Raw genomic sequence first — 23,268 nt, forward strand, 5'->3', positions numbered from 1 at the left:
CTAAACCCGGTGACACCAACAATATGCTCGGCATCTTAGAGGTCATGCTCCTCTATATATATCGAAGTTGGAGACCTTTCTTCCTGTCCCGGACGAAATATAAACAATGCGCCCACTGGCGTTGTATCGACAAGGGCGCAATAAAGCTCCACAGCTCTCTGGGTATTCGCAACGAGAACAGTTATATCGCGCTCAGCCAGATATCGTAACGTTTCAGCCTGAATTTGAAGCTCATTCTTCAACCCCCGAGAGATAACAACGGTCGTAGCTCCATTCTGAACAAGCTCCTCAACATCAGTGACCTGAATACCCGTTTCAAGCTTCGTTTGAGTCTCGCACCAGTCCCAGAATCGCCCACCGCCGGGGTACAGCTTGAAGTCCGTTCCCGCTCCCACGTCGGGGACCTCAAGCCCTGATGGGGTGATTGTTTTGATCTTTGGTGACTTCCGCCGAGGATTTTGCTGCGCCAACTTCGCGATGGGATTGCCTGGCTCCAATCGCAGGCTCTCAAATTGGGCGCTCAGCTGTTCAGCCATGGCGAGAGTGCCTTGATGGAGGATGTTTGATCTCTGATCTTTTGTCCCAATAGGACACAGAGAATTCAATGCGAATTTCCGGAGTTATGGGATCAACACAGCTCCTCGATACTATCCTGATGCTTTCGTCGGGAAGGGGAAAGGTTGAATTGAGGTCGTGTTCACAAGGTGCCAGACTCGCGAGACACGTGCCTCGTATTCAACAAGCCTGTAGCAAACAATTCAGAAATAATCAGTTCCATGTGCTCTTGCAAGGTCCAACGCCAAAAGATGACAAACCCAGTGGGCACGAAGGGACAAGTTTCGGATCCCACCCATCTGACGGTCTTTCCTCCTAGTTCTATGAGCTGTCAATCACTCACACGAACCGAGCTATCAGGAGCAAGCAAAGCAGGGTCGTTTGGTGGAGCTACATCCACTGGCCAGGACCCATGAAACAACTACTCCCTCGCCGAAGAAGGCTGGATGTGCCTGTTGGCACCACACATGTCGACGTAAGGTCCTCCAACATCCGCCCAGGCGCATTGGGGATTTCTTGAACGCCCCTGTCGCGCCAGGGAAGCAAAGAACGAATGCGCTGCTGTCTCTCGAGCCTCGCAGCCAGCCTCCCAATCAACTATCAAGATAGCCTTCTTTCCGAAATGGGAGGGGCAACTCTTTCGTCTCGGCCATGTTGTTCATGCATGAATCGGGCTGCATTGGTCATATCTTTTCTTTGTTTCTTCCAACCTCAGAAAAAGCAATTCTGACGGACAACACCAACACAACACACAGTAAATGAAAGGAAGATTGGGCCACCTACTGGTCAGAGAAAAATGGCTCGTCGATAGGTTCAGCCGACCCGCATTAACACTAGAATGTCATTCACACAAAATGGGCAGCGCGCCTGATGGCCTGAGGCAGGCCCCAAGTGAAAGACGCAACCAAACTTCAGCAACACATTGCCTACAACTTGCAACAACCCAGTCACTCACCATGGCCGCGACCCTCTCGAAGAGACCAACGATCGTCTTCGTGCCAGGAGCATGGCATCCTCCTACAGCATATGATCTTCTCCTCCCCAGCCTCCACGCAGCCGGTTACCCGACTACATACGTCTACCTCGCCAGCGTCGGTCCAGGCGCAGGTGTTTTCTACGAAGACGACGTCTCCGCCGTTAGAAGAGTTGTCGCCGGCCTCGCCGAGCTAGGCAGGGAAGTAGTCGTCGTTTCACACTCTTACGCAGGCAGTCCAGCGACGGAGGCACTGGCGGGCCTTGCCAGGAAGGAGAGAGAAGAGAAGAGCCTTGACGGTGGTGTTGTTCAGCTCGTCTACGTCGCTGCAATTGTTCCGACCAAGGGTCTCAATTCCCCGCAGGCATTCGGGCCGCTCAAGCCGAAGGAAGAGGGTGGGAGTTGGATAGTACGCGACGGCTGGGGAGTAAGAAAGGCCGCCGCGGCTGTGTTTGAGATCAGGAAGAGGACAAAGTAGGAGAGGCCGAAGAGATGAAGACAGACAAGGATCACGCCATCTCGACGGAAAGACAGGGAAGAGTCCATCCTGGTGATCGGACTGCGAAGCCAAGGGATGCTGGCGTCCCGACCGGCTAGACGGAGACAAGCATTGCTTTTAAGTGGAAGCTAGGGGGAGATCGTCACCAAAATATTGAGACATATGGTGGTTTTCGTAATCTCATCGATGCTCCGGAGTTGCACGGTAGGAAAGCCCGGGCAAGGGCGCTTCTTGATGGGCTAGTAGGAGGACGTGCTCATGTGGTGCAGGAGTCGAGCTTAGGAAGCCCAGAGTGGCCGCCCTGTTATATCCCGTGTCTTATGACCTGTCTTGTGCATACACCCATCTCATAGCACGGTGGTGGCAAACATTCAAATTTATGTTATATCTAACGAGACCCAGCGCCGCTCTTGGAACTCAGACATGCTCATTAAATACTACTCTTTGACAAGAACATCACGGTCTCAACATCAAATTTCTACATGATTTTATTCGGCAGATAATCTCTCCTTGAAAGCCTTCATAGTGCAAACAACATGGTAACACATGAGCATATCAGGACCGTTGAAACGGTCATCGGATACATCTTTACGCAGCGGTGGCTCATTCGCCAGGCACTCACTGCGGCTGGGGCGGAGGAACATAACTATGACGGGAACAGGCAGCTGTCACAGCTTGGCGCCTCCTTAATGGATACGATTCTTGCTATTCTTGTGTATAATACGGGTGTGAATAGAGGTGACTGACCCAAACGGATTTCTTCAGGAGGAGTCAGATATGTGCACTGGTGCTGACGTTTTTAGGCCGCACAGCAAAGCTCAGACAAATTTTTTTGAACAAAGAGCACTATTCTACCATTGCCAAACGGACTGGCATCGATCAATGCATCAAAAGGAACGAGAGGACTGCACTAAATTCCCCAGAAGTCCATCGTAAAGGCATAAATGCCATCATAGCGGCTGTGCTGCTGGATACTTTTTCTCTAAAAACAACTCTGATGGTTACAATAAGGTACGCTAAAGCTTAGGCAACTCTTGAGGAAATAAGGCTAATATTAAGCCTTTTGGAAGAATGTTCACGACTGGAAATGAAAGCTTTCGGTTGCTGGCAAGTGATCCGGATCTGCGGGAATCACTCCTTGGTGTGTTGGAGGGGATAATGGCCCGCGACGCAGGTACTATCAACCCGGCAGTCCTATCTGGCCCAACAACAGACTACCAAAGAGGTTATCCACTGGTGTTTAACATTTGCGACGTAAGCCCTCCAATACCCCTCGTGGACAATATCGAACCACAGCAGGATCCTTATACGACCACAGAAAGCCAATTCCTCGACGACTTTAATGATCTAGATATGATTCAGCAAACTCCCTTCCCCTCCTGGTCTCTAGGTCCGGGTCCTGTTTCGAGTCTTACAGAAGGCATTCCAACAGACGCCTCGGCATCACCAATACAAAATGCCGTTCGCAGCCTGCCATCTGTCGAAAGCGTTACCAAAGGGAATAAGCGAACATACCAGGACACAACGAAACAAAACAAGCGAAAAGCATCCCTGCGCGATGGCAAGGAAGCTAGTACGATGATTGAAGAATTTTTGGCTCAAGAAAGAGTAAAATGCAAAGACGAAACACTGCTCCCGGAGCATACCTACTTTGACATGAATACCCAGAATGCGACGTCCAAGTTCGAGGAATCTCTTGCAGTGTTGTTGGTAACAATAGCGGCGCCACAGCGAATAGCTAGTCTGCGTGACATTATATGCTGTGCAAGAGTCGAGAAGCCGTTGCGGAAATACATCTTGAGGGGCGAAATAGTACCAAGCGAGAGAGTGAAGATGATTTTAGAGCTGGACGAAAAAGTTGCAGGCGCCCAACTTGTGCAGTGGTATCATATCATCGCCCTCTTTGAAGCATGTGGCGGACCTGAAACTCGTTCAGTGACCCGATTTGTGAATAACATGCCGACAACTTTCCAGCCACAAACAAGAGGGTGTTTTGGAAACCCGGCTAATAGAGACGATGCAAATGTAGCTCAAACGATGATGGAGGAAATCTATCCTGACCTCCAGGCCGGGACTGTGGAGTATCGGACAAAGCTGGCCACTTTCAAGAAAATTCGTCAGCTTGGGAAGCGACTGCACCTGCTGGTTGAGAAATTCGGTCGAGGGGTGCTTGGTCTGATGATGCCATTTAGCTGTGAGAACGGTATGCACAGACCTTTGCCAGATTTCAAGTAAGTTCTCAGTCAAGAACGCTTCAGAAATCTGACTTGAGCTAGGATCTTGAACTTGAGAAATAGTGTCTTTGACGAATTTGTCAAGCTTTTAGACGACTCTCAAGGGGATATTCTCCGACAATTTAGTGTTGCGGTTTTTCCGCCTCTGTGGGCCTTGCTACAAGGAAGGCTGGAGGAGGAAGAGCCTTTTTCTCTCGAGAGAGTTGGTAGAGATAAAATTCTCGAGTTGACTAAAGGCTCACCGGATTTACTTCGTCTCATTAGCTAGCGAGTGATTGAAAAGATTGTTCCTTCGGCCGGTTGTGAAACGCTCCAAAAACTTGATAGACATCAAGCGCCTGATAAAAGAATTAGCCATGGCGGTTTATGGTGCTGCGTTGAATTTGCGAGAATCTCCTTCAACGAGGGTGTTCGGCAGTGGTTAGAGAACGGGGTTCAGCAAGCGTGGACCGGGGGGGAACGCGTCGCCTACCTCTACAAAAAGTAGTCCTTAAGATAATGTCTTCATTTCTCTGAACATCAATTCTCTCTTGGCTAACAGAAAAGGAAGTAAGTCTGTTGCAATTCCTTTAATCCTTAAAAGAGTATAGCGTCCTCGCCAGCGTGCGGGGTCGCTGCAAAAGTACAGTCTCACTGTGTTTCCGCCTACCTCCTTCCACCTGATAAGGTATGAATTATGGTGTCGAATGTTGCGCGAATTAATTTAAATGGCACTTGTTGCCGCGGTAAGGTTTGACCTCTGACTTGCGGCCTAGCACAGACATAAATTCTATGCGCTCCCTGCCCTCTGCAAGTGTCTATAACACGACTTTTCTCTTGAATTCATCGTTGGTTGCATAGATGCACGATGTCTGTGTAAACGGCCCTACTATATTCTCCTCTTGGTAGGCGAACCCGCTTTGTGAGACATACGTTTTTATTTATGATTTCGCCCAGGGCCCAGGTGCACCCCAGGGTGACGGGATGCAAAGGCGCGCATCATCAGGGCTTTGATACTCTTGAAGATGCGCGCAGCTCGCTGCAGGATAGAGGTTCCAGCGAGTTTAGTGCAGATGTTCTAAGCAATTCAACAAGTGCGACCTCCACGCGAGGGCCAAAAAATTTTTACGCGGTAGCATATGGGAGAACCAGTGGGATATTCGAGGACTACAGGTATGAGCTCCCGCGGCTGTTCAGAATTGATTTAACGTGATACAGAGACGTTGAGATGGCTACTAAAGGATTCAAGTCAGCATGCCACCAGGGTTTCGAGACTCGGAAGGAGGCTGAAAGGTTCATTGACGAGTGGAGGACCTCCTATTGTGAGGTTTTTCAAAAATGCATAAGAGATAGGTTAGATAACGGATGGTTACCCAGAGATTTAAACTTCAAGACTGAAGCAATTGAAGATGGACAATGGAGGAAACGCAGCAGAGGACCTAGCCATGATGATGGAAAATCTGAATTTCAAGAGATAAATTACACCCAGGATCAGCAAATATCATCTACTTCATCGGTAGGTATCGCATATTCTACTTGAGGAATTAGAGATTGTAGAAACTATCATGATTCGCCTGAGACATTCGGAAAGTTCACAATCGTTTCCGATGGTGGATAATTAGGAAATGCCGAAAGCAGTCGAAGCCTCTTTGGGAATGACTCTTACAGCGTCAGTGTTGGCCGTTTGGGAGTATGCCGGACGATGAGAGTCGGTGAATGGGGCATTACGCAGGAGTGCCTTACGATGACCCCTGCCGCGGGAACATTGATCAGGATCATTTAGACATAGGAATGATTGCCGATCAGAGCTTATTAACACCACCGTGGACCAATGTTCAGCTGCTTCTCAACATATAAAATGGCTACCCTTCGTCCCCGACGTAAGAGATCGATAGTCCATCCCGGATTCTCTTTCCTCTATTATTGCCTAAAGCGTCATATGACCGTGCCGCACTTGGCAGCCCGAGACTTAAAATGGGATCAACTGGTGATGTTAGCTTGACGGTAAGTAGGCTTCCGCTGTTACTAAGTATTAAGTGCTTTCTGACTCTCCTCAGGCTTCAGTATTCGATGAGGATGTCTTTGAATATCACGTCAGCCTTCTGAGGCCTGGCAATCCGCGCCCGGGAAACGGAGAGCATTGCCTTGCGCCTATTGTTGCGAGCTGTGTTTTTGCACATGCCTCCGGGCTTGATCAAACAGTGCAGTTTGGCCTGTTAGCAGGCGACCGTAGTAAGCTGAGAAGCGCAGACTCCTTAGTGACCGATGATCCTCGCATTTTCTTTAACGTCACCCCTCCATCAAGCACATTCATATGCGGCTCCCAGGGCTCAGGCAAAAGCCATACCCTAGCGTGCATTTTGGAAAACTGCTTAATCCCCTGCAGAGTGGGAAGGCTTTCAAGTCCTCTCACAGCTTTAGTTTTCCACTATGATACATTCATCAGTGACAACATGGGCTCGCCTTGCGAAGCAGCCTTTCTTGCTACGCATTCACAGTTAGACGTCCGTGTGCTGTGCTCTCCAACTAATCTACGTACCATCAAGGTGATTCGCCCCATCACATGCCTTACTCCTTGAAAGCTGATTTCAAGAACACAGGGGACATATTCCAGATTCAATATAACCGTTGCGCCTCTTGAGCTTGATCAAGAACATTTGAACACTCAGCGGATGCTAGACCTCATGGCTGTTGGCCAGGATGAGAGTCCCATGCCACTATACATGCACACTGTGAAACGCATCCTGCGTGATATGCGCATCACTCAACAGGAACACGAAACAGGCTTTGACTACCAGGGATTCAAGCAAAGGCTAATGTCTTCTAACCTGAGTCAAGCTCAGCTAGAACCCCTCAGCCAGCGTCTGGATACACTTGAGAGCTTCATGCCTAAATCACAGACAGGAAAGGCCAGGGCTACTAAAGGAAAGAAATCGGGAGGATCTATTTGGGAGCCCCAGGTAACCATGCATCCTTTGCCCTTTAGAAGCCGTTCTAATGAATCCAGGCACGTCAATTGACAATAATCGATCTGTCATGCCCGTGCATATCGCCTGAAACTGCCTGTTCGCTGTTCAACATTTGTGCCAGTATCTTTTTGGAACAGAAGCCGAGCATTGGAAGAGTCATGGCTTTGGATGAAGCCCACAAAGTTTGTTTATCCCAATAGCTCTATACTATTTGCGGCTATAAGCTTACGGGTTGTTAAGTATATGAATAAGTCGGTCGAAGCTCGCGGATTCACGGAGACCCTCCTGTCTGCCGTTCGCCTCCAAAGACATCTTGGAGTTCGAATGATCATATCCACCCAAGAGCCAACAATTTCTACTGCCCTGTTGAATCTATGTTCAACAACTATTGTTCACCGATTTTCATCCCCAGAATGGCTACACGTCCTACAGAAGCACTTGGCTGGTGCTACAGTGAATCACCTTGCTGCACAGCATGGTTCAAGTAATGATGATGAAGAGTTACGATCACTTTTTGGCCAGGTAGTCGAACTCGAAGTTGGGGAAGCGCTTATATTCTCCCCGAGTGCTATTGTTCGGGCTACTTGTCTTGGTGATGGGCGTGTGGCCTTCACAAGGCTCGGATCCGGAAGGTTGTATGTTAAGATACGCCAGAGGGTGACATGCGACGGTGGTAAAAGCCTTATTTCCTTATAATAGCTAAAGGAAGGCTTCCGAGCAGTCGTTGCACCCAAAAGAGGGCTGCCAAATGTTACAGTTGGAGGCTCAATCAGTTTGACTCTTTTACTTCCTTTTGGTTGGGTCTCTGTAGCCCAGCAGCTGACGCTAAGCCTCTATCGGACTAGCTTCAATCTTTTCATTGGTTGAACTGACAGTCTCTTGCTTAATTAGACTGGTGGCTTATTCTTGAAAGCAAAGACAGATTTTTGATTGTCAGATTGATTCAGCCTCTGGCTGTAGGTTTTCTGTGAATATTTGGAAAATGTTGAGCAAGGCCAATTTTTATGCGCCGATTTTTGAGTGTTCGTACGTTCAGAAATTCGGCCTTGTTGGAGTTGACGACTGTGGCCACGGTGATCTTACAGAGCGAGTTCTTGAGCAGGCGATACGATATTCCGTCCCGGACGCGTCAATTTCCTAGGAAATTGCCGTGTCATCAGTTGGCGGTCAGGCAGGAAAGCCCTCCCTGTGTCGCCGCATGAGCTCTGGTCGACCATGAATTTGGGGAGGTAGGGATCGAAGCTGGGCATAGCAAAATTTCGCGACCGCAAAGCAATTCACACGCTGGTGGCATTTCCACTCCAATACCAGAGTTCGCACACTAGATGTTGGCAACAAGCTCCAAAATTACCAAGCTCTTGTTCGAGTACTGGGAATTGAGGAACCTTTCGCTACCATCAATCAGTGCCGAGAGGCTCGTTTCTACCTCTCCCTGCTCTGAACTGTTCAGGGTGACAAGGCTAAACGATAAGGCTTTCGCTAAGGTGATAGTCAATTTATTCGACCTGATCGACCCCCCGACGCACAGGAGCGACCCTTCAGAAATTTCCCAACCAAGCCACGCTGAAGAAGTACACCAAAGAAACACAAAGGATATCAACGACTGCCCCTCCAAACGAAAATAAGGAGACCCTCGATAAGCGCCCAAATCTCACTTTTTAACATTGCGTCTCCAGTCAATACTGTATGAGCATAACGGACAGTACTGGACCTTCCCAGAACTCTGTATCCCCCAGTTCATAGCACAGTTAGGGCAGTGGTAGGTTATTGCGCTCACTGGAGGATCTTGCCTCTGTACGAGGTTAGCTGCGAAGCCCAAAGTTTCCCCTAAAGCTTGCTTGAAATCGTCATTCTTCAGCAAGTCATTAATATGTTCCAAAGATATGCTAGCAAGAAGATCCCGATGGCCTCTATCTGCGGGGGTCGTAGTGGAATATGCGCTTGCGATAGCTGCCGGGACGTCATCCATGTCCCAGTATGTCTTTATAGCGACCGAAAACTTCTCCTTCGCTGGCGCCTTGAGGTTAGGAATGCCATATTTGTCACCAATTTGATAAACTTTGACGTTGAACAGCATTGGAGAGGTTCGACCCTGGTCACTGCCACTGCTATCGTAATTGAATCCATAGAAAAAGTGAATCATTGCGTCTAGGGCTCTGGGATCGTCGTCCTCAAGTGTTATAACATTCTCTGTTACTTCCTGACAAATCTGAATAAGCTTTGAGTGCGCTCGTGATGGGGTTTAAATCAACTCACTTTCTAATTGTGGTTGAGTCGAGAGAAGAATTCTGACTGCCCACAGACAATCAATTTGTGCGCTTCAGTTTTCTGGTCCTTGGTGGTTATTGTCAAGTCGGAGAACGTTGATGTTTGAAAGTATCTGATACTGTACAGGCGCATCAGTACTGTACAATTTATTTTGCAGATTTGACCAGTCTTGAATGCTCCTAGTAAGGTTACCTTCGCGTCCGCTTCCATGGCCTCCGCCTTGATATTCACGGTCATAGGCTGGCCGCTGCTCATCACGCCGTTGTTAATTCAACCAGACAGAGCGGGTTGCCTTTAGTGTGTTATACTGTCTCGGGAGGGATCGAAGATGGAGGCTTTATTTGCTTGTAAACTTCACTCTAGAAGTTCTTAACTCTTTTCTATGTAACGAGACAGTGTTATAGTAGCAGGAGCTAACGCTAGTTCCAAGCCATGGTGCTGGAGCGCTTGTTGCCCACCCTCATATTCGTACCTACCCCTGACGCCTCGTGGTCAAAGCTATTTGCGCTTTGCAAGAGGGATCGATACAAATTAGCCTTTGCCAAGCTCTCACCTACTCCATACCAGTAAGGAGTCCCACAGAGGAAATTCTTACTACTGTAAGAAAACGGGTGTGGCAAGGAAAAGCCTAACGTGGGTGCTGGAAGTCACAAACAGCTGAAATGGAACAATACGGGTCCCTGAGAACCTGACTACATGTAATATAAATGATGATCACGATGTACTGTGACACTGGAGCGTGACTTCCCCATTTGGTGCTCTTGACAGCCAGAGTCATCAGAATCAAATATGGACCTCGGCCTGTGCCTTGCCTTTGACGGCTTGAACTACGAATGTGCTATTGGTCGCGATCTGTTGTCTCTGTGACTCCAAGACGTCTACCCGGTTCGCCCCTCATTTTTACCGCCGGAAATTCACAAAGCGAGAAATTTTGGAGTTTTCAACAGTATCCCGCTTGAGCCCGTCCATTGTTTCTTGAGTAACCACGAAATAATTGGCTCCTGCTGACGCCTGTGCAAAGCCTTGTTGTCTAAGCCCTTACCCCTCTGGTCATATTCGCATTGCCTTGATTATCATACCCCTACCAAGGCGCCCGAGGGGCATCCTCGAAGAACGCACTGTCCAATATAAATGGTCTATAGGCCCAGATGTTCATTTTGGTCTCTTTACAAACCAAGATAAAGGGAATTGCTGGCCAGTTTAACCTGGGGTTCATACAAATGGATCCTCCTTTTGCCTTTTCCCTCCCCCGCCCCTACTCGCTATTAAATCACGCAGAGACACAGACTCCCAAGAACACTTGCTGTCGCATATGTTGTCTGAAGGTCAAAGTAAGGATAGATATGCAGTTATGCTTTGCGTAAGGAGTTTGGTATCGCCGAATGAGCAATCGCCACGCTTCCCCCTTGGTCTTCCCCTCTCCGCCACCCAGTCGAGGCTCGACCAACAAAGCGGTCCTTTGAAAAGAGGGTGTGCCAAGGACCAACCTGACGCGAGCGCTGGAAGGCTGATTGGTCTTCATACCACAACTGTCTATGGGTATGTGCTTCGGCCGAGCCAATGGGTGTGGGGAGTTAGTCGCCGAAGCAGACTCACTCAGAGAGAAAATGATATGCTGTGCTCATTTCATTGGGTGGAAACGCGGGGTTAGCTGTTGCATATTAAGATCAGCGCAGTATGCCTCACTCAACCTCGCGAGGCTCCGGGGGGTATCCAATAATGAGCCCAAATGATGTGATTGCAGGTAGACAGGCGACAAGTCAATCGAAGTGAGGTTTACCCACTTTATGACTAGCACTTGCATAAACTGACAGTATGAGACGTGCCATTCACCTTTGGGGCCTTTAGAAGCGGGAAATAAATATGCGGTAACGAGGGAGAGCAGATTTGTACAGGTCCTTTTCCTCACAAAAGCCTAGGCTCTTCAGGTAACTGAATTTAGTCTGGACTTCCTCCATGAATCTGCAGAGAACAGAGTCTTTACTTATACGTCTGACAAAGAAGCTTATCATGATGAACGGGCACCAGACGGCCTCTGAGGCCAAGGTAAGTGAAATTATTACCGCCTTTGCCATTGGATTTTGGCTAAATCTTCGATCTCAGTCTTCGACACGACAGACACGCCGACAAAGACGACGGCAGGCACGCCTTGAGCTTGAGGCAACAGATGGAAGCAGTGACGAGGCTCTATATCTTGGGAAAGGCCAGCGAGTGCCCAGGGAGTCGATCCATCGTGTCACAAAGCTCATTCAATTCCTGGATTCTTATGACAGCGATGTGGACCAGATCGAGGGTGCGCTTGGTGAACTTATAGCAAAGGACGAGAAGATTAGCAATCTTTCAAAAACTGTTCAAGACCTACAATTCTCGAATAATGAGCAGTCTCGAAAGCTACGGGAGGAGACAGTCCGATTAGCAGAACAACAGACCCGTCTTGAGGAACAGGAGAGAAGTCTCAAAAGTGCGCAACAGGCCGTGGAGCAAGAGAAGCAACAGGCTCGGAAAGACAAACAAAGGTTCCTAGAAGAACAGAAAGCTCAATATGAAAAAGCTGTCGAGGTAGAGAGAAAACGGCTTGCAGAGCACTGGGAAAACCGGGTCGCGGAAATTGAGAAGGGGGCAAATTCAAAGCTTCAGCAGGCGAATAAGCTGAGCCAGAAGTTGGAGGGCGATATCCAAAGGCTCACAGACGAAAATGGAAAGAATGAGAAAACCTTAGAGCTGTACATGGAACACTCGAGGCAGCTGGGGGCTCAGATAAATGATCTGAAGTCCAGGTATTCACTCGAATCTATTCCTATCGCTCGGTAGTAAGTTGGGCGTGAGCATTCTGTTTTCGATAATGGCTGACAATCTGGCTAGTGAAGCGGATTTTGACAAAATACACAACACCGTCAAGACAATTGTTCGCTCCTATTTTCGGGAGCTGCCACCTGAAAATCTGGTTAGTGGCATTGAATTTTGCTGATGGCGACCTATCTGACATTGACAGGATGTTGATATCTCCCAGAGTCTTCGCCGCCTTGACAATATATTTCAGTATATCCCAATAACAACCTCCGAGGTATCCAAATTTCTACGCGTCTGTGGCGCACAGTCTGTTATCATGAAAGCCATATGTCGCTGTATATGGCAGGAGTTCTCTGCAACAACGATGTCAATCTCACCGGAAGTGAAAGATGTTTTGCTGCTAATATCGAATACGATCGGCCAAAAGGACCGCAACAAAGAAGCTCTATGGAGATCCCTCACACACGACGGGCTAACTCCGATTTCTCAAAAGCTTGATCGGACATCGGAGTGTGAGCGAGTGCTCCAGGCATTCAAACCTATCTTGGATGTCCTTGCGCAACTTATCCCGCACCCAAGACAGAGACCTTTTGCACAAGAACTGAAGGCTTTACTAACAGACTGCATTAGCTTATGGGACAACGCAAAGAGAGACTGCTGTATAATTAAATTTGATACAGAGCCTCCGAACCTCTGTGGTCCAGGATGGAGTTCGGAGTCATGTTCTGAAATAGACTCTTTTGAGGGTAGCACTAAGCAGGGGAGGGATGTTAGCCTGCTTGCCTGGTGTTTATTTCCCCGCATCACCTTCAAGCCAGTTAGTGCTAACCAGGCAACCATCGCGGGAAGTGCTATTTTTGTCGACTCCCCAGCTCTCCTAGCGGGGCTTAACGAGCTCCGATGTCAGGAGGAAGAGATCGCACAGGCGAGGCGAAATTTTGTGCGTCGGCCGTCGATCTCGAAGAGCAAGAAGACATCGTGATGGTTGGATATTGTCCTTCGTCGGCGTTCCGTTTTAACTTGGCTTGTGAAGATTGATAGGGCATTGCAGGTTAATTGAATCATTCCTTACTTTTCCTCTAGGTCGAATTTAACGCTCGGGGAAGACCGCAAGATGATTCTGGAGATTTTTTTTTTATCTTGCGCCAGCTTGTTTCACAAGATGTGTGGGAGGTGGAGTATGGTGTCGGGAAAATACCTGGCAGACTATATTCTAATTAATTGACATCATACCCAAACCTCTGCTAAAACTCTTCTTTCTTTTCTGCTTCCCATACTGTGCATGGATCCCGGAAGTTGCTGGTGCTATTCCCAGAATCCTGACTTTCAGTTCCACATTAAGCAGTAGATGGCTTTTTCCAAGGATGGCACCCTGTCGAGGGGTTATCGAAAGTCGACATCCTGCGTAAGCATTTCCACGTTCCATGCTGCATAATCTCGCAAGCTCTGTTGCTTGGCCTCGACTTGCTTTCCTCGAACGCGAACTTCAGCAATGTCACCAGTTCTTTCCATAAACACGGTGAAGTTGTCTAACAGATGGACAAGACAATGGAGGGGCCAAGCATATAACGAAACATTGTCGGTCCGGTAGCCCAAGCAATATACTTCAGCGTGACAGAGAAAGACATTCACATAATCCGCTCGAGGATCACTGTTTACTACTCCATCTTCATATAAAGCCTTGGGGTCAAGCCTTGGGGCAATGGCAGCATTGAGAACAGAAAACTTTGCAGGATAAAAAACGTTCTTAGTAAGGTTTACGGGATTCCATCGTTCTTAGACAACCTGGGATAATATCTTGCTTTTCGTGGAGTGGCCGCTATCCCTCTCAAAGACCATTTCGTCAATTTCGCTGTTTAAGGGCGCTTCAAGTAATTTCTCTGGGAAAGTTCTTGCTTGTGCACATGGATGAAAAACTATTTTCGATCTTTACCAATAACAAATTCAACCATACCTGATTGTAGCAGCCTGGTAGGGTGATAACTTAATCATCTCATGGAAGCAGTCCCTTAGACAATCTAGAACAATTAGTCACTGTATAAAAACTTCGGGTACAAAACTTACCTAGCCAGAACCAATGCTAAATCCTTATTTGAGTTGGGACAATGACCAACTTTACACCCCTCACACAGCTCACTATCGTGCGGACCTCTGATCTGGCCAGAATAATCAGGTCGCTGTACCTCGATTCCATTCCATTTTTTAAGCCAGTATGTCACTCTTTCCGCATAGCATCTGGTATCTAGGACTAGCCGACCAACAGCTCTGCAATTTCTGCATCGCTGGTGATACACTCGCGCATTATATCGCTGTCGGGGGTACATGCGAATTGTAATCGCGATCTTCTTGCTCGACCAACCGCTGGAGTAACATCCGCTGTTTTGGCATATGAAACGACCCATAACGTTTGTGTCCCATTCCTCAACGTTGGTTTCCTCATCGTCGGCGTCAAAGAAGTCCAGTTGAAGCCCTTCCTCGTCTAACAACCGTGATACGTCGTCATGAAGCTTCGGGTGGAGCGACCATAATTTCGCAGTTTTGCATCCCTTGCGCGGCATTTGGAATCCCGGTGCTGGTAGTGGGTTTTTAGGATGTTAAATATTGTGCTGACACTCGGAACATGGCCTTGGATGGGCTTATGAACACTTATCTGGGAGAAGGGCTGCCCTACCTTAAAGCAGCAGCTGTACCTCCTGAGGACAACACATCACTGCCACAGCATGAGTTGGTTGGTAGATATGTCCAACGTGGTGTAACCTGGATAGGTGTCGCCGCAGACATACTCTGTCCATGCGCTGAACTCATAGCTGAGATAAGAATAAAAACAAGGGAATGCTCTGTAAACATGCAACTGATTGAGCAGATACTTCATTCGCGGGGATTCCGCAGATATAAACTGGAGAGTGCAGCCTACAAACCATGTACGAATGACCGATCCGGTGGGGGCAGCGATAGAAGCAAGTCTGACATTGGATCCTTCCACCCTGCCGGGATAGGCATGCTGGTCAGCTAGCCACTAAGTTATATTTTGTCGCATTGCACGCCAAGGTAGAGCGGGACCGACAAGAGACCAATACTATAGGCGTTAGGAATTTGGTATCTCCAAATCAGAAACTGCTCCGCTGTTCCTCGGCCTTACCCTCCCCAGCACTCGGTTGAGGATCGATCAATGAATCAGTCCTTTGAAAGGATGGGGTGCCAAGGACCAACCTGATGTGGACGTTGGATATCCCATTAATCTTCCGCCGATCTCGAAGAGGGAGGAGATATCATGATGGTGGGATTTTGTCCTTTTCAGCGGGCTTTCCATTTTAGCTTGGCTAGTGAAGAATGAAGGGGCATTGCAGGTTTCATGATACATCCCTTACTTTCCTCCAGGCATAAGAACGCATACTGCAGGGAGTGGTTTGAACTTCCTCTAGTTCACTAAAACACATTCCTGGAGGAGCATGATCATCATGATCGCTACTGTGGCTGCAAAAGTGAGGATTTTATCCCTCCTACTTAGGGTTGTCGCACTGAATATTTAGCATGTAGAAGACGCCGTCTAAAGTGACAATATTGATCCTGCCCCGCCGAAAATCTGCAGCTTGTCTTCTGTCCTTCTTTGTCTTCCATCGACAGCCCTGATATATTCAGTAGGGATAGGGCATCCCCAGTCTACGGCTAGCAGAGCCACAAAAACGTTCTCTGCCATTACCCGATGTGATCAGTGAGAATGGCTTTCCTGTTAGATCTTCCCCCGGAGATCCTCAATCAAATTATCGACCATCTAGGCCTGGCCCAGAATGCGAAGTCTCTTACTATGGTCAATCGCGCGCACTATAGGGTTTTCAACGATCTCGTATATATAATTGACATGGAGCTGCGGGGAGGATTTGGGGCTCTCCGTGCTATATCAAAAGACTTGCATACCGCGGTTGGCAAGTTTCTTGATCTCGGGTCCGGCACAAAGTTCGCTCCTGCGCTAGTGAAGCGCTCCAATATTCTCCATGTTGCCGCCTACTATGGTGCAGTCTTCACAGTGAAACTCCTTCTCGAGAGACAGGCCCATCCTCAGGAACAAGACGAGATGGGGAGAACACCTTTATATTTCGCCCTCAAATACCGCCACGGGGAAGTTATCAAGACTCTCTCAGAAGCGATATCTGACATCAGCAACGTATTTATCGATCATAAAAAATCTCTCACCCCTTTACATGGCGCGTGCATGGAGAAACTGCCGATGGCCGCGAAACTGTTTCTCGAGTTAGGCGACGACATACATGCAAAAGATGCCGAGGCACTCACCCCTTTACTTCACACGCTACGTCCGTCCGGCCGCGCTGTAACTGGCTGCCAAAATGATGAGGTGTTTGACGTTCTCATGATCCTGAGGGAATTTGGACTCGATATCAGTCTCGTTGACTGGGATTTCTCCAATGGCGCACCGATTTCAAGCTTGGAGCTTGGAGCCAAACACCAGAACTCAAAAGTTAGAGAGCTATTTGGACAAAAAGAACTGCCGGGTCCGAACAACTTAAAAAAGGGTAAGCTGGTTGGCCGTACGTGGCTGAAAACAACCGAGGATTCTTGTGCGGCCGGGAAACGTAACTTATGGGCTCCAAGGCTGGTCTCCAGTCCAAACTTCAGATCTTCAGCTTGCGCACCCAATACCTCTCTTGGTATACCAGCGATGAAATTGGCAGACAAAGGAGTTGCTCCTTTTGTTGCAGATGATTTCCCCGTCCTGGATACTGCTTCGCGCTCCAGCTCAAATATTCGACAGCCAAGCAGCATTTGGAGCAATGCTCGGTTCCGAGAATGCTTGGTTCAGCAAGTACGCAAGGAACTCGGTGCAACTCTTGGGAACTCTAGTGACAATCTAATCGCTGAGGCATTCCCCCAACTTGTTCCGCTAGCTACCATTCCACTTAATGTTGAGGCGAAAAACAAGTGGGAAAGGTTTCGACAGGTGGTAATTACTGCGGAGCTATCAGACCATCACGATTCATTGAGAAAATCTTCGCCAAGTGGACATGGATATCGCAAAGGTGGCAGCAAGAGAAGAAATTGGACCCCTTTAAAACTGTAACGCCCATACCACCCTCTGCTTCAACTTCCAGTCCAAGAGTCAGGGTCTTACATGCATCTCTCAATACCCTAAACTCTATCGTAAAGTTGTAGGTGCCATCTAAGATTTTGAGATATAATGTGAGCTAACGTACAATCCGTCCTCCGATCTGATTCTCCCTTAAGGAATGATCCAGACGAGTGGGGGCTTACCTCGAACGAAATTCAAATGAGGTGGCTGCAGCAGATTCTTAAGCTACGTTGTGGATGTTGATGATACAACGCCGTCCTATCCCAGTGGCTTGAGTACCCTGCTACTCCCCAGCAAGCAGAACAATCATTTGCGAATATTTCCGGAACGGCTAGGCTTCTGACAACGTGCCCTTTAGAAGTTAAAGAAGCACTGTAACTATGGTGACTTCTAGCTGGACACAGATAAACTCGCTAGACTTTGAGTAGTGGTAGCTCCGGGTCTCTCACGTGTGGGCCAGCGTCGGTCTGGAGGCCGACATCAAAACTAATAAAGGAGAGCAGAGCAGAAAATTGACATATTTGAGATACGATTTTGAATATCTGGTGATAGTAGGGATACACGTAAGCTGCGTAGCCCTTCATCGATATCCCCTTGCCCGCAGATTATATCGCGACTTCTTTCCCTTCCCCTGGTTCGTTTGTCGAGAGTCGATGTGGGCATTGCCTGTTATTTCTGCAAGACTGCGATCGTTCGAGGATGACCTGGGTATTGAGGATGGGTGTCTGGAGGGGTGATTATGTATAGAGCCCAAACTGCGAAAATATTTCAGGCTTCTAGAATAGATAACCTGGAGGTTACTCTTTTTCCTGCCGGGAAATTTAGTAACAATCTCATCCCAAGTATATCCTTCCTGCTTTAATTTCACAAGCCGCCGCTTTTGTTCAAGTGAGAGGGGTCCACGAGCAGGAATAGGAGGAGGGCTGGGGTTCCCTACGGATCTATTGACTGGTGGGCCATCGGCAGATCCTTGGAAGAGCGTAAGGGATTGCGTAAGTTTACCATCGTAAACACGAAAACTGGAGTATCCAACAAAGATTGGAACCCGCTCTGCATCCCGAAGGTCGATTGACAGAGTTGTCCCATCCAAGCGCCATGGCCCGTTGGCTAATGAAGGGTGGCAACTCCAATCACGTCGGTCAAGAGGTGTAATTGCAACCGAAGACTGGTTCACTTCTGCTATTGGGCGGCTTGGGATCTCGACATGCGAAAACTCGGCAACCGTCTTCCGGCAACTCTGATAGGAGGAGATTCGTGAAGAAGATGACCGCGCAGAATTTGATTTATCAAAGGCGAAAGATGCATTCCCTTGAACGATAGGAGGATCAACAATTGGTTCTTGAGGAGTGGTTGGCCCCGTACTGACAAATCCTTGCGTACCTGCTTCGGAGCATGCCCCGGAAAGAATGGAGATTGACCCCCGATTTGACTCAGATACGACCTCTGCAATATTTGGAACGCTGTCTTCCCTCTCCTTATCCGCAAGCGGCTGTCCGGATGTTGGAATTGTATTGTTGAGGTCGCGAAGACGAGTCTCCTCCGCGAGGGCAAGGCAGGTTCTGGGATCACGTATGGAACCGTGGGCGTTTTCAACAGGACTACCGTGTTCCGTCAATCCCAGCATGCTGATTCCAGGGCGTCGACCAAATTCTGAAGCAGTCCTAACAACGCACTGGCCATTGTTGGTTTCTTCATTGGCGTCCATTCGCGTCTCATTGTCGTTCAAGCTTGTGCACAGCCCATCACTCTCCCAAAGGACGGCTGATTCGGCGAAATCCTTTGGGTCATCAGCCCACAGTGGGGAGATTAGCTCGGATTGGTGGCTGGTAGCGTGCTCGTCCGCGACGACAAAATCATGGCCACGCAGTATCGGTGAAGGCGAAAGATTCAGGCAGTATGTGGCCAAGTTCGGCCCTGATGCAGTGGCCTCTGAAGGCTGGTCCGAGTCGCAACCCTGTCCATCAGGGCCAGAACCGGCTTGTGTTACGCATGCATCTTTATTTGGAGACACTGCCCTACCATCGAAAGCGGGAGACTGTGTATTTTGGCGGGATGAAGAAGAAACTGATACAAATTCACCAACTTCCGGAGATCCGGTACCGGCGCCGGAGTGAGATTCCAAAAAAAGGCTATGGAGCGATTCGACACCGCTTATATCGCTTTCGCTGACAGTGTCGCTACTCTGGTTTGGTGGTCGGGTACTTTCAAGGGTAGCGGTAGAATGGGCTGCACCATCCAAGGTTAGCAAATTCCCAAGACTACCGAGATTCTATTTTAACATACCAGGTTCCGCAAGTTGCAAGTCACATTTATTGCGAATATTGGACTGGGCAGGATAAATGGAAGAAGGGTGCTCGCGATTTACCTGAGGGCTGTGCTCTGTGTTCAATGCAGAGTATTCCGTGCTGAGCAAGACAGATTGCCGTTTGCTGAAACGCTCCTTTTGGGAGTAACGAGAAGGGTTTGAATTCGGGTTGTAGAAAAGAAAGGTGCTCATTTTGAGTCGTCACCACCATAAACGTAGGCACGCGAGTAATAGGGTCGGCTCGGGGTCGGCGGGCATAATAGACGGAATCTTCGAGAATAGCCTCTTATATAGCAGAGTCCATGATCTGCGAGACGACAACATCCACGGACATTCCTCCCATTCAAATGACATGTAGCTCGTACCGTCCGCGCTGTTCCACCTCGCCGTGCCTAGACTAGTGCCGAATGTTCCGTCGGCAAATCCGAAATGGGAGAGTCGACGCCACAGGACTACGGCGGAGTTGCAGGCCCTTCAAGCCCACTTGCATTCCTAGGTATTCCGAGACCGTAGAAGAGGAGGATGCTATCTAGGTGGTTGAGGCTTGGACTCCTGAAAGGCTCGCAAAAACTGCCACCCGCAGGTTTCTCTGACTGCTCCAAACCGAATTTAGTGGCCGATGTGCCCAAAACCACCGGCTCCGATAGGAGCTGCTGTACACCCAAGTCTAATTTTAGTTGGGCAGACTCATGGCGAGAATTTGGACTGAATACAGCCGGGAAATCGCCCAAAGCGGCGACTGCTCGGGAGGAAATGATTGTTGCATTTGCCTGTCCAGAGCTAAAAACCACCCAACTAGGCAACACCTAGTCAGCTCCACGCTGCATCCCAAAGCATGATTCCCGTACGTGTGATCACTTCCAGGCTTCTTCCCGTCATCACAGGGATGCTCCACTGGGCACGAGCTATGCCGGACAAACGGCACTTGCCCTTCGCAATCTGAACCGCTCAGGCGGGCGAGCTGAAAGAGCAGCCGTGCGCGGTGGGTTCCTGCGCCAATGCCCGGAAGGAAATTTAATCGAACAACAAGGCCTTTCCGCGGGTTTCAACAAAGGGAAAATGTTCAAAAATTTGAGTGCATCCAAACCGCCCAAAATGGTTAAAGAAGCACGGAGCTCGCCACTGAGCTCGCGGACAATTAGCTCACATGAGCCATCGGAGGCCGCAAGACCAATCCAGAGCAGAGCAACCTACCCTGGTGTGACTTTCCGGCGGGCTTGTCGTCTTCCCCTTCCCATTTTGAAACCAGGTCCGCCGAGTCAAGGACATTCCTCCCCACCACAATCGACACGCCGGCCAGTCCGGCCGAACGGAACGGGAGACCGTCGCGATGCAAGGGAGACCTCCCCAGCCAAGAGGGGTTCAGTAAAGTAGGCGTTCCCTAGCAATCGAGTAGGCAGACAATAGCAAGCGGGTGGACCAGTACCGGGTGTCTGGCTGGGTATCCGGCCGGGTGAAGGACGCTGGGGCCGGTGAGGTTCTCCCTCCCCTGAGGACAAGTTAAGAAACCACGCAAGTGGGTTCAAGGCCACATAGACCGGTCGACATGCCAAGAGGAAAATAACCCCCGAGGGAACCTGGGAAACTTCCTCCCAACGAGTGGGTGGGCAATCGATCTTCCAAAATGCCCCAGCGAGGGCTGTGTCGCTGGGGACGGCACTGAGGGAATTGAGGCCGGCGTAAGATTGGGGGGGGAAACCGAACGATACCGTTACGAAGGCGGGAGGTCGCAGCCTTTATAGCGGCGAGGGATCGGGCGGTGGCGGGCGGCATTTCCGGGTCGGGCGTGGCCGTTTCCGGATACGGCGGCCCCTAAAGGCAAATAACTTATATTATATAATACTTAAGCCAATCTTTTTTTAAAGTCTAGTAAATATCTTTTCTATTTCTTAGTATCTAATACTAATTTTTTTTTATTTTTTTTCTAGTACTATTCTTTTCTTTCTTTTTTTTTCTTATAGTACTAAATCCTTTTATTCTCCTTATTACTAGCTTCCATGCTTTCTTTATAGATTTTCATGCTAATTTCTATATTTGCAACTATATTAGCTAATTTCTTTATATTCTCTTACTATTCCTTGCATGGCTTATTTAATCTTAAGGCAACTATTATATCATCTCCTATATTGACAAGTATGTAGATAGTATTAATATCTTTACTTATAAATGCTGGTTGCTATTCCTGGTCTATTAGTTTAGTTATTAAATAGATAGTATTAGCTTGTATTATTATTATTATAATACTTATTTGCAAATCATGGGTAGCTAGTCCTTAATTCTTTTTATTATAATATTTTTTTATAATATACCTAGGTTTTTTATATTTATAATATTTGCTATTAAACTTCTTCTTATTACTATTTTAATTATTCTAATTCTTGCTAATAGCAGTATTTATCTATATTTTAATATCTCTATCTTAGTCTTTCTTGATACTATATTATTTTTTTGTCTTTTTAGTTTCCCTAGTTTTGCTAATGGTTTTCCTAGTATTATTTAATTATTTAGCTCTTGATCCTAGATGCTATTTTAATTAGCTTATTAAGGGTTTTTGGCTTTCATGGGATATATATTATTATATTTTTAATTTCAGGCTTAAATATCTGGTAGAATCTTAATTATAATACCATGTTATCCCAGCTAAGGTTTAACACTATCTAATAAAATTTTGCAGATAGCTTTCTAATACTTATTCTTTTTTATTAAAGCATGTTAATTTATTGCTTAGTAATATGCTTAGTATTAGAGTTACTAAAAGCATATATAATCTTTTTCTTAAATTTCTTATAGCTACTAAATATTTCTTTTATTATATCCTCTTAACTATTATTATTTTACTTATAATAGTCTCTTATATAGGGTTTAAACTAGTTAAATATAGTACCTATAAGATAAGTACCTGTAAACATAATCTTGTCTACCTTAGCTATAATAGTAAGGTTATTAATTTAAAAATGCATGTCTATTAAAGTTAGATACCTTTTTAGCTTAGAATACTTACTATTAAACTATTTAGCTTTGTTTATCTTAATACCTTTAAATATTCTTAATAATCTAATCTCTAAGATTATAACTGCAAGCTATTTCTTAAATATTTTAAGTTCCTCTTTAAGAGTAAGCTTTATTATAACATTTTTGGTAGAAACTAAAGCTGCCTTGCCACTTATAATACTACTATTTTTACCCATGTTATAGATAGCAATATCTCTCTTTACTTAACTTAAGGATCTATTATTATTAGATTAGGTCCACCAATCCTTCCAAAGGTAGGAACCTAAGGGTATTCTAGAAGTAAATAAAGGGAGTATAGTTATTAAGGGGTTAAACAAATATAGAAAGAGGTAGATGCTTAGGATTTAGATTAGTAAATAATATAGTATTATCAATCTGGTTAATAATAAACAAAGAATAAAACTTCTAGATATAGGTAATAATAGTCCTTATATAACTTATCCTATTATAGCTGTTATATCCCTTAGCTATATTAGCTATGCCTGTTATTATACTTATTATAGTTTATAGCTTGGATAGCTATGATTATATTTCTTGGTATTATATTAATACATCCATATTATTATGATTGGGTTGGCGCAACATGCTTCCGTTAGCATCA

General features: G+C 47.1%; 12 protein-coding genes across 12 annotated transcripts; 8 read left to right on the top strand and 4 right to left on the bottom strand.

The window, feature by feature from the left end:
- Nucleotides 1-35: 35 nt before the first annotated feature.
- On the bottom strand, nucleotides 36-536 carry BJX67DRAFT_386102 (uncharacterized protein; the record flags this gene model as incomplete). The annotated part of the gene is made up of 1 exon (XM_071033996.1): nucleotides 36-536. One exon carries the CDS (start codon nucleotides 534-536, stop codon nucleotides 36-38), a length of 501 nt encoding a protein of 166 aa, XP_070880903.1.
- Nucleotides 537-1,511: 975 nt separating this feature from the next.
- BJX67DRAFT_386103 (alpha/beta hydrolase) lies at nucleotides 1,512-2,006 on the top strand (the record flags this gene model as incomplete). The annotated part of the gene is made up of 1 exon (XM_071033997.1): nucleotides 1,512-2,006. One exon carries the CDS (start codon nucleotides 1,512-1,514, stop codon nucleotides 2,004-2,006), a length of 495 nt encoding a protein of 164 aa, XP_070880904.1.
- Nucleotides 2,007-2,397: 391 nt separating this feature from the next.
- BJX67DRAFT_367487 (uncharacterized protein) lies at nucleotides 2,398-4,779 on the top strand. The gene is made up of 4 exons (XM_071030527.1): nucleotides 2,398-2,765; nucleotides 2,831-3,038; nucleotides 3,098-4,258; nucleotides 4,304-4,779. The coding sequence occupies exons 2-4, from the start codon at nucleotides 3,025-3,027 to the stop codon at nucleotides 4,527-4,529; spliced, it is 1,401 nt and encodes a 466-aa protein (XP_070880905.1). The 5' UTR covers nucleotides 2,398-2,765; nucleotides 2,831-3,024; the 3' UTR covers nucleotides 4,530-4,779.
- Nucleotides 2,437-3,088, top strand: BJX67DRAFT_317514 (uncharacterized protein). The gene is made up of 2 exons (XM_071027255.1): nucleotides 2,437-2,765; nucleotides 2,845-3,088. The coding sequence occupies exons 1-2, from the start codon at nucleotides 2,564-2,566 to the stop codon at nucleotides 2,961-2,963; spliced, it is 321 nt and encodes a 106-aa protein (XP_070880906.1). The 5' UTR covers nucleotides 2,437-2,563; the 3' UTR covers nucleotides 2,964-3,088.
- A 91-nt stretch (nucleotides 4,780-4,870) lies between the features above and the next one.
- On the top strand, nucleotides 4,871-5,756 carry BJX67DRAFT_367490 (RNase H1/viroplasmin domain-containing protein; the record flags this gene model as incomplete). Its single annotated transcript, XM_071030528.1, has 3 exons — nucleotides 4,871-5,145; nucleotides 5,198-5,413; nucleotides 5,459-5,756. Coding segments are annotated over exons 1-3 (269 nt in total), but the record flags the coding sequence as incomplete, so codon positions are not given.
- Nucleotides 5,757-6,214: 458 nt separating this feature from the next.
- On the top strand, nucleotides 6,215-7,905 carry BJX67DRAFT_375647 (uncharacterized protein; the record flags this gene model as incomplete). The annotated part of the gene is made up of 5 exons (XM_071031726.1): nucleotides 6,215-6,244; nucleotides 6,298-6,786; nucleotides 6,841-7,200; nucleotides 7,248-7,391; nucleotides 7,450-7,905. 5 exons carry the CDS (start codon nucleotides 6,215-6,217, stop codon nucleotides 7,903-7,905), a joined length of 1,479 nt encoding a protein of 492 aa, XP_070880908.1.
- A 501-nt stretch (nucleotides 7,906-8,406) lies between these two features.
- On the bottom strand, nucleotides 8,407-9,732 carry BJX67DRAFT_391655 (BTB/POZ domain-containing protein; the record flags this gene model as incomplete). Its single annotated transcript, XM_071034825.1, has 3 exons — nucleotides 8,407-9,409; nucleotides 9,466-9,468; nucleotides 9,514-9,732. 3 exons carry the CDS (start codon nucleotides 9,730-9,732, stop codon nucleotides 8,861-8,863), a joined length of 771 nt encoding a protein of 256 aa, XP_070880909.1. The 3' UTR covers nucleotides 8,407-8,860.
- Nucleotides 9,733-11,490: 1,758 nt separating this feature from the next.
- Nucleotides 11,491-13,249, top strand: BJX67DRAFT_386107 (uncharacterized protein; the record flags this gene model as incomplete). The annotated part of the gene is made up of 4 exons (XM_071033998.1): nucleotides 11,491-11,523; nucleotides 11,581-12,287; nucleotides 12,340-12,421; nucleotides 12,470-13,249. The coding sequence occupies 4 exons, from the start codon at nucleotides 11,491-11,493 to the stop codon at nucleotides 13,247-13,249; spliced, it is 1,602 nt and encodes a 533-aa protein (XP_070880910.1).
- A 1,078-nt stretch (nucleotides 13,250-14,327) lies between these two features.
- BJX67DRAFT_391658 (3CxxC-type zinc finger protein) lies at nucleotides 14,328-14,920 on the bottom strand (the record flags this gene model as incomplete). Its single annotated transcript, XM_071034826.1, has 1 exon — nucleotides 14,328-14,920. The coding sequence occupies exon 1, from the start codon at nucleotides 14,823-14,825 to the stop codon at nucleotides 14,328-14,330; it is 498 nt and encodes a 165-aa protein (XP_070880911.1). The 5' UTR covers nucleotides 14,826-14,920.
- A 1,065-nt stretch (nucleotides 14,921-15,985) lies between these two features.
- BJX67DRAFT_386108 (ankyrin repeat domain-containing protein) lies at nucleotides 15,986-17,135 on the top strand (the record flags this gene model as incomplete). The annotated part of the gene is made up of 2 exons (XM_071033999.1): nucleotides 15,986-16,796; nucleotides 17,020-17,135. 2 exons carry the CDS (start codon nucleotides 15,986-15,988, stop codon nucleotides 17,133-17,135), a joined length of 927 nt encoding a protein of 308 aa, XP_070880912.1.
- Nucleotides 17,136-17,681: 546 nt separating this feature from the next.
- Nucleotides 17,682-20,012, bottom strand: BJX67DRAFT_317614 (uncharacterized protein). Its single transcript, XM_071027257.1, has 2 exons — nucleotides 19,634-20,012; nucleotides 17,682-19,576 (listed from the first exon to the last, which is right to left on the bottom strand). Exons 1-2 carry the CDS (start codon nucleotides 19,845-19,847, stop codon nucleotides 17,931-17,933), a joined length of 1,860 nt encoding a protein of 619 aa, XP_070880913.1. The 5' UTR covers nucleotides 19,848-20,012; the 3' UTR covers nucleotides 17,682-17,930.
- On the top strand, nucleotides 19,824-20,473 carry BJX67DRAFT_367498 (uncharacterized protein). The gene has a single exon (XM_071030529.1). The coding sequence runs from the start codon at nucleotides 20,178-20,180 to the stop codon at nucleotides 20,463-20,465; it is 288 nt and encodes a 95-aa protein (XP_070880914.1). The 5' UTR covers nucleotides 19,824-20,177; the 3' UTR covers nucleotides 20,466-20,473.
- The last annotated feature ends 2,795 nt before the right edge of the window (nucleotides 20,474-23,268 follow it).

Source organism: Aspergillus lucknowensis (assembly GCF_044049455.1).
Source record: "Aspergillus lucknowensis strain CBS 449.75 chromosome Unknown BJX67scaffold_77, whole genome shotgun sequence".
Taxonomy (NCBI): Eukaryota; Fungi; Ascomycota; class Eurotiomycetes; order Eurotiales; family Aspergillaceae; genus Aspergillus; species Aspergillus lucknowensis.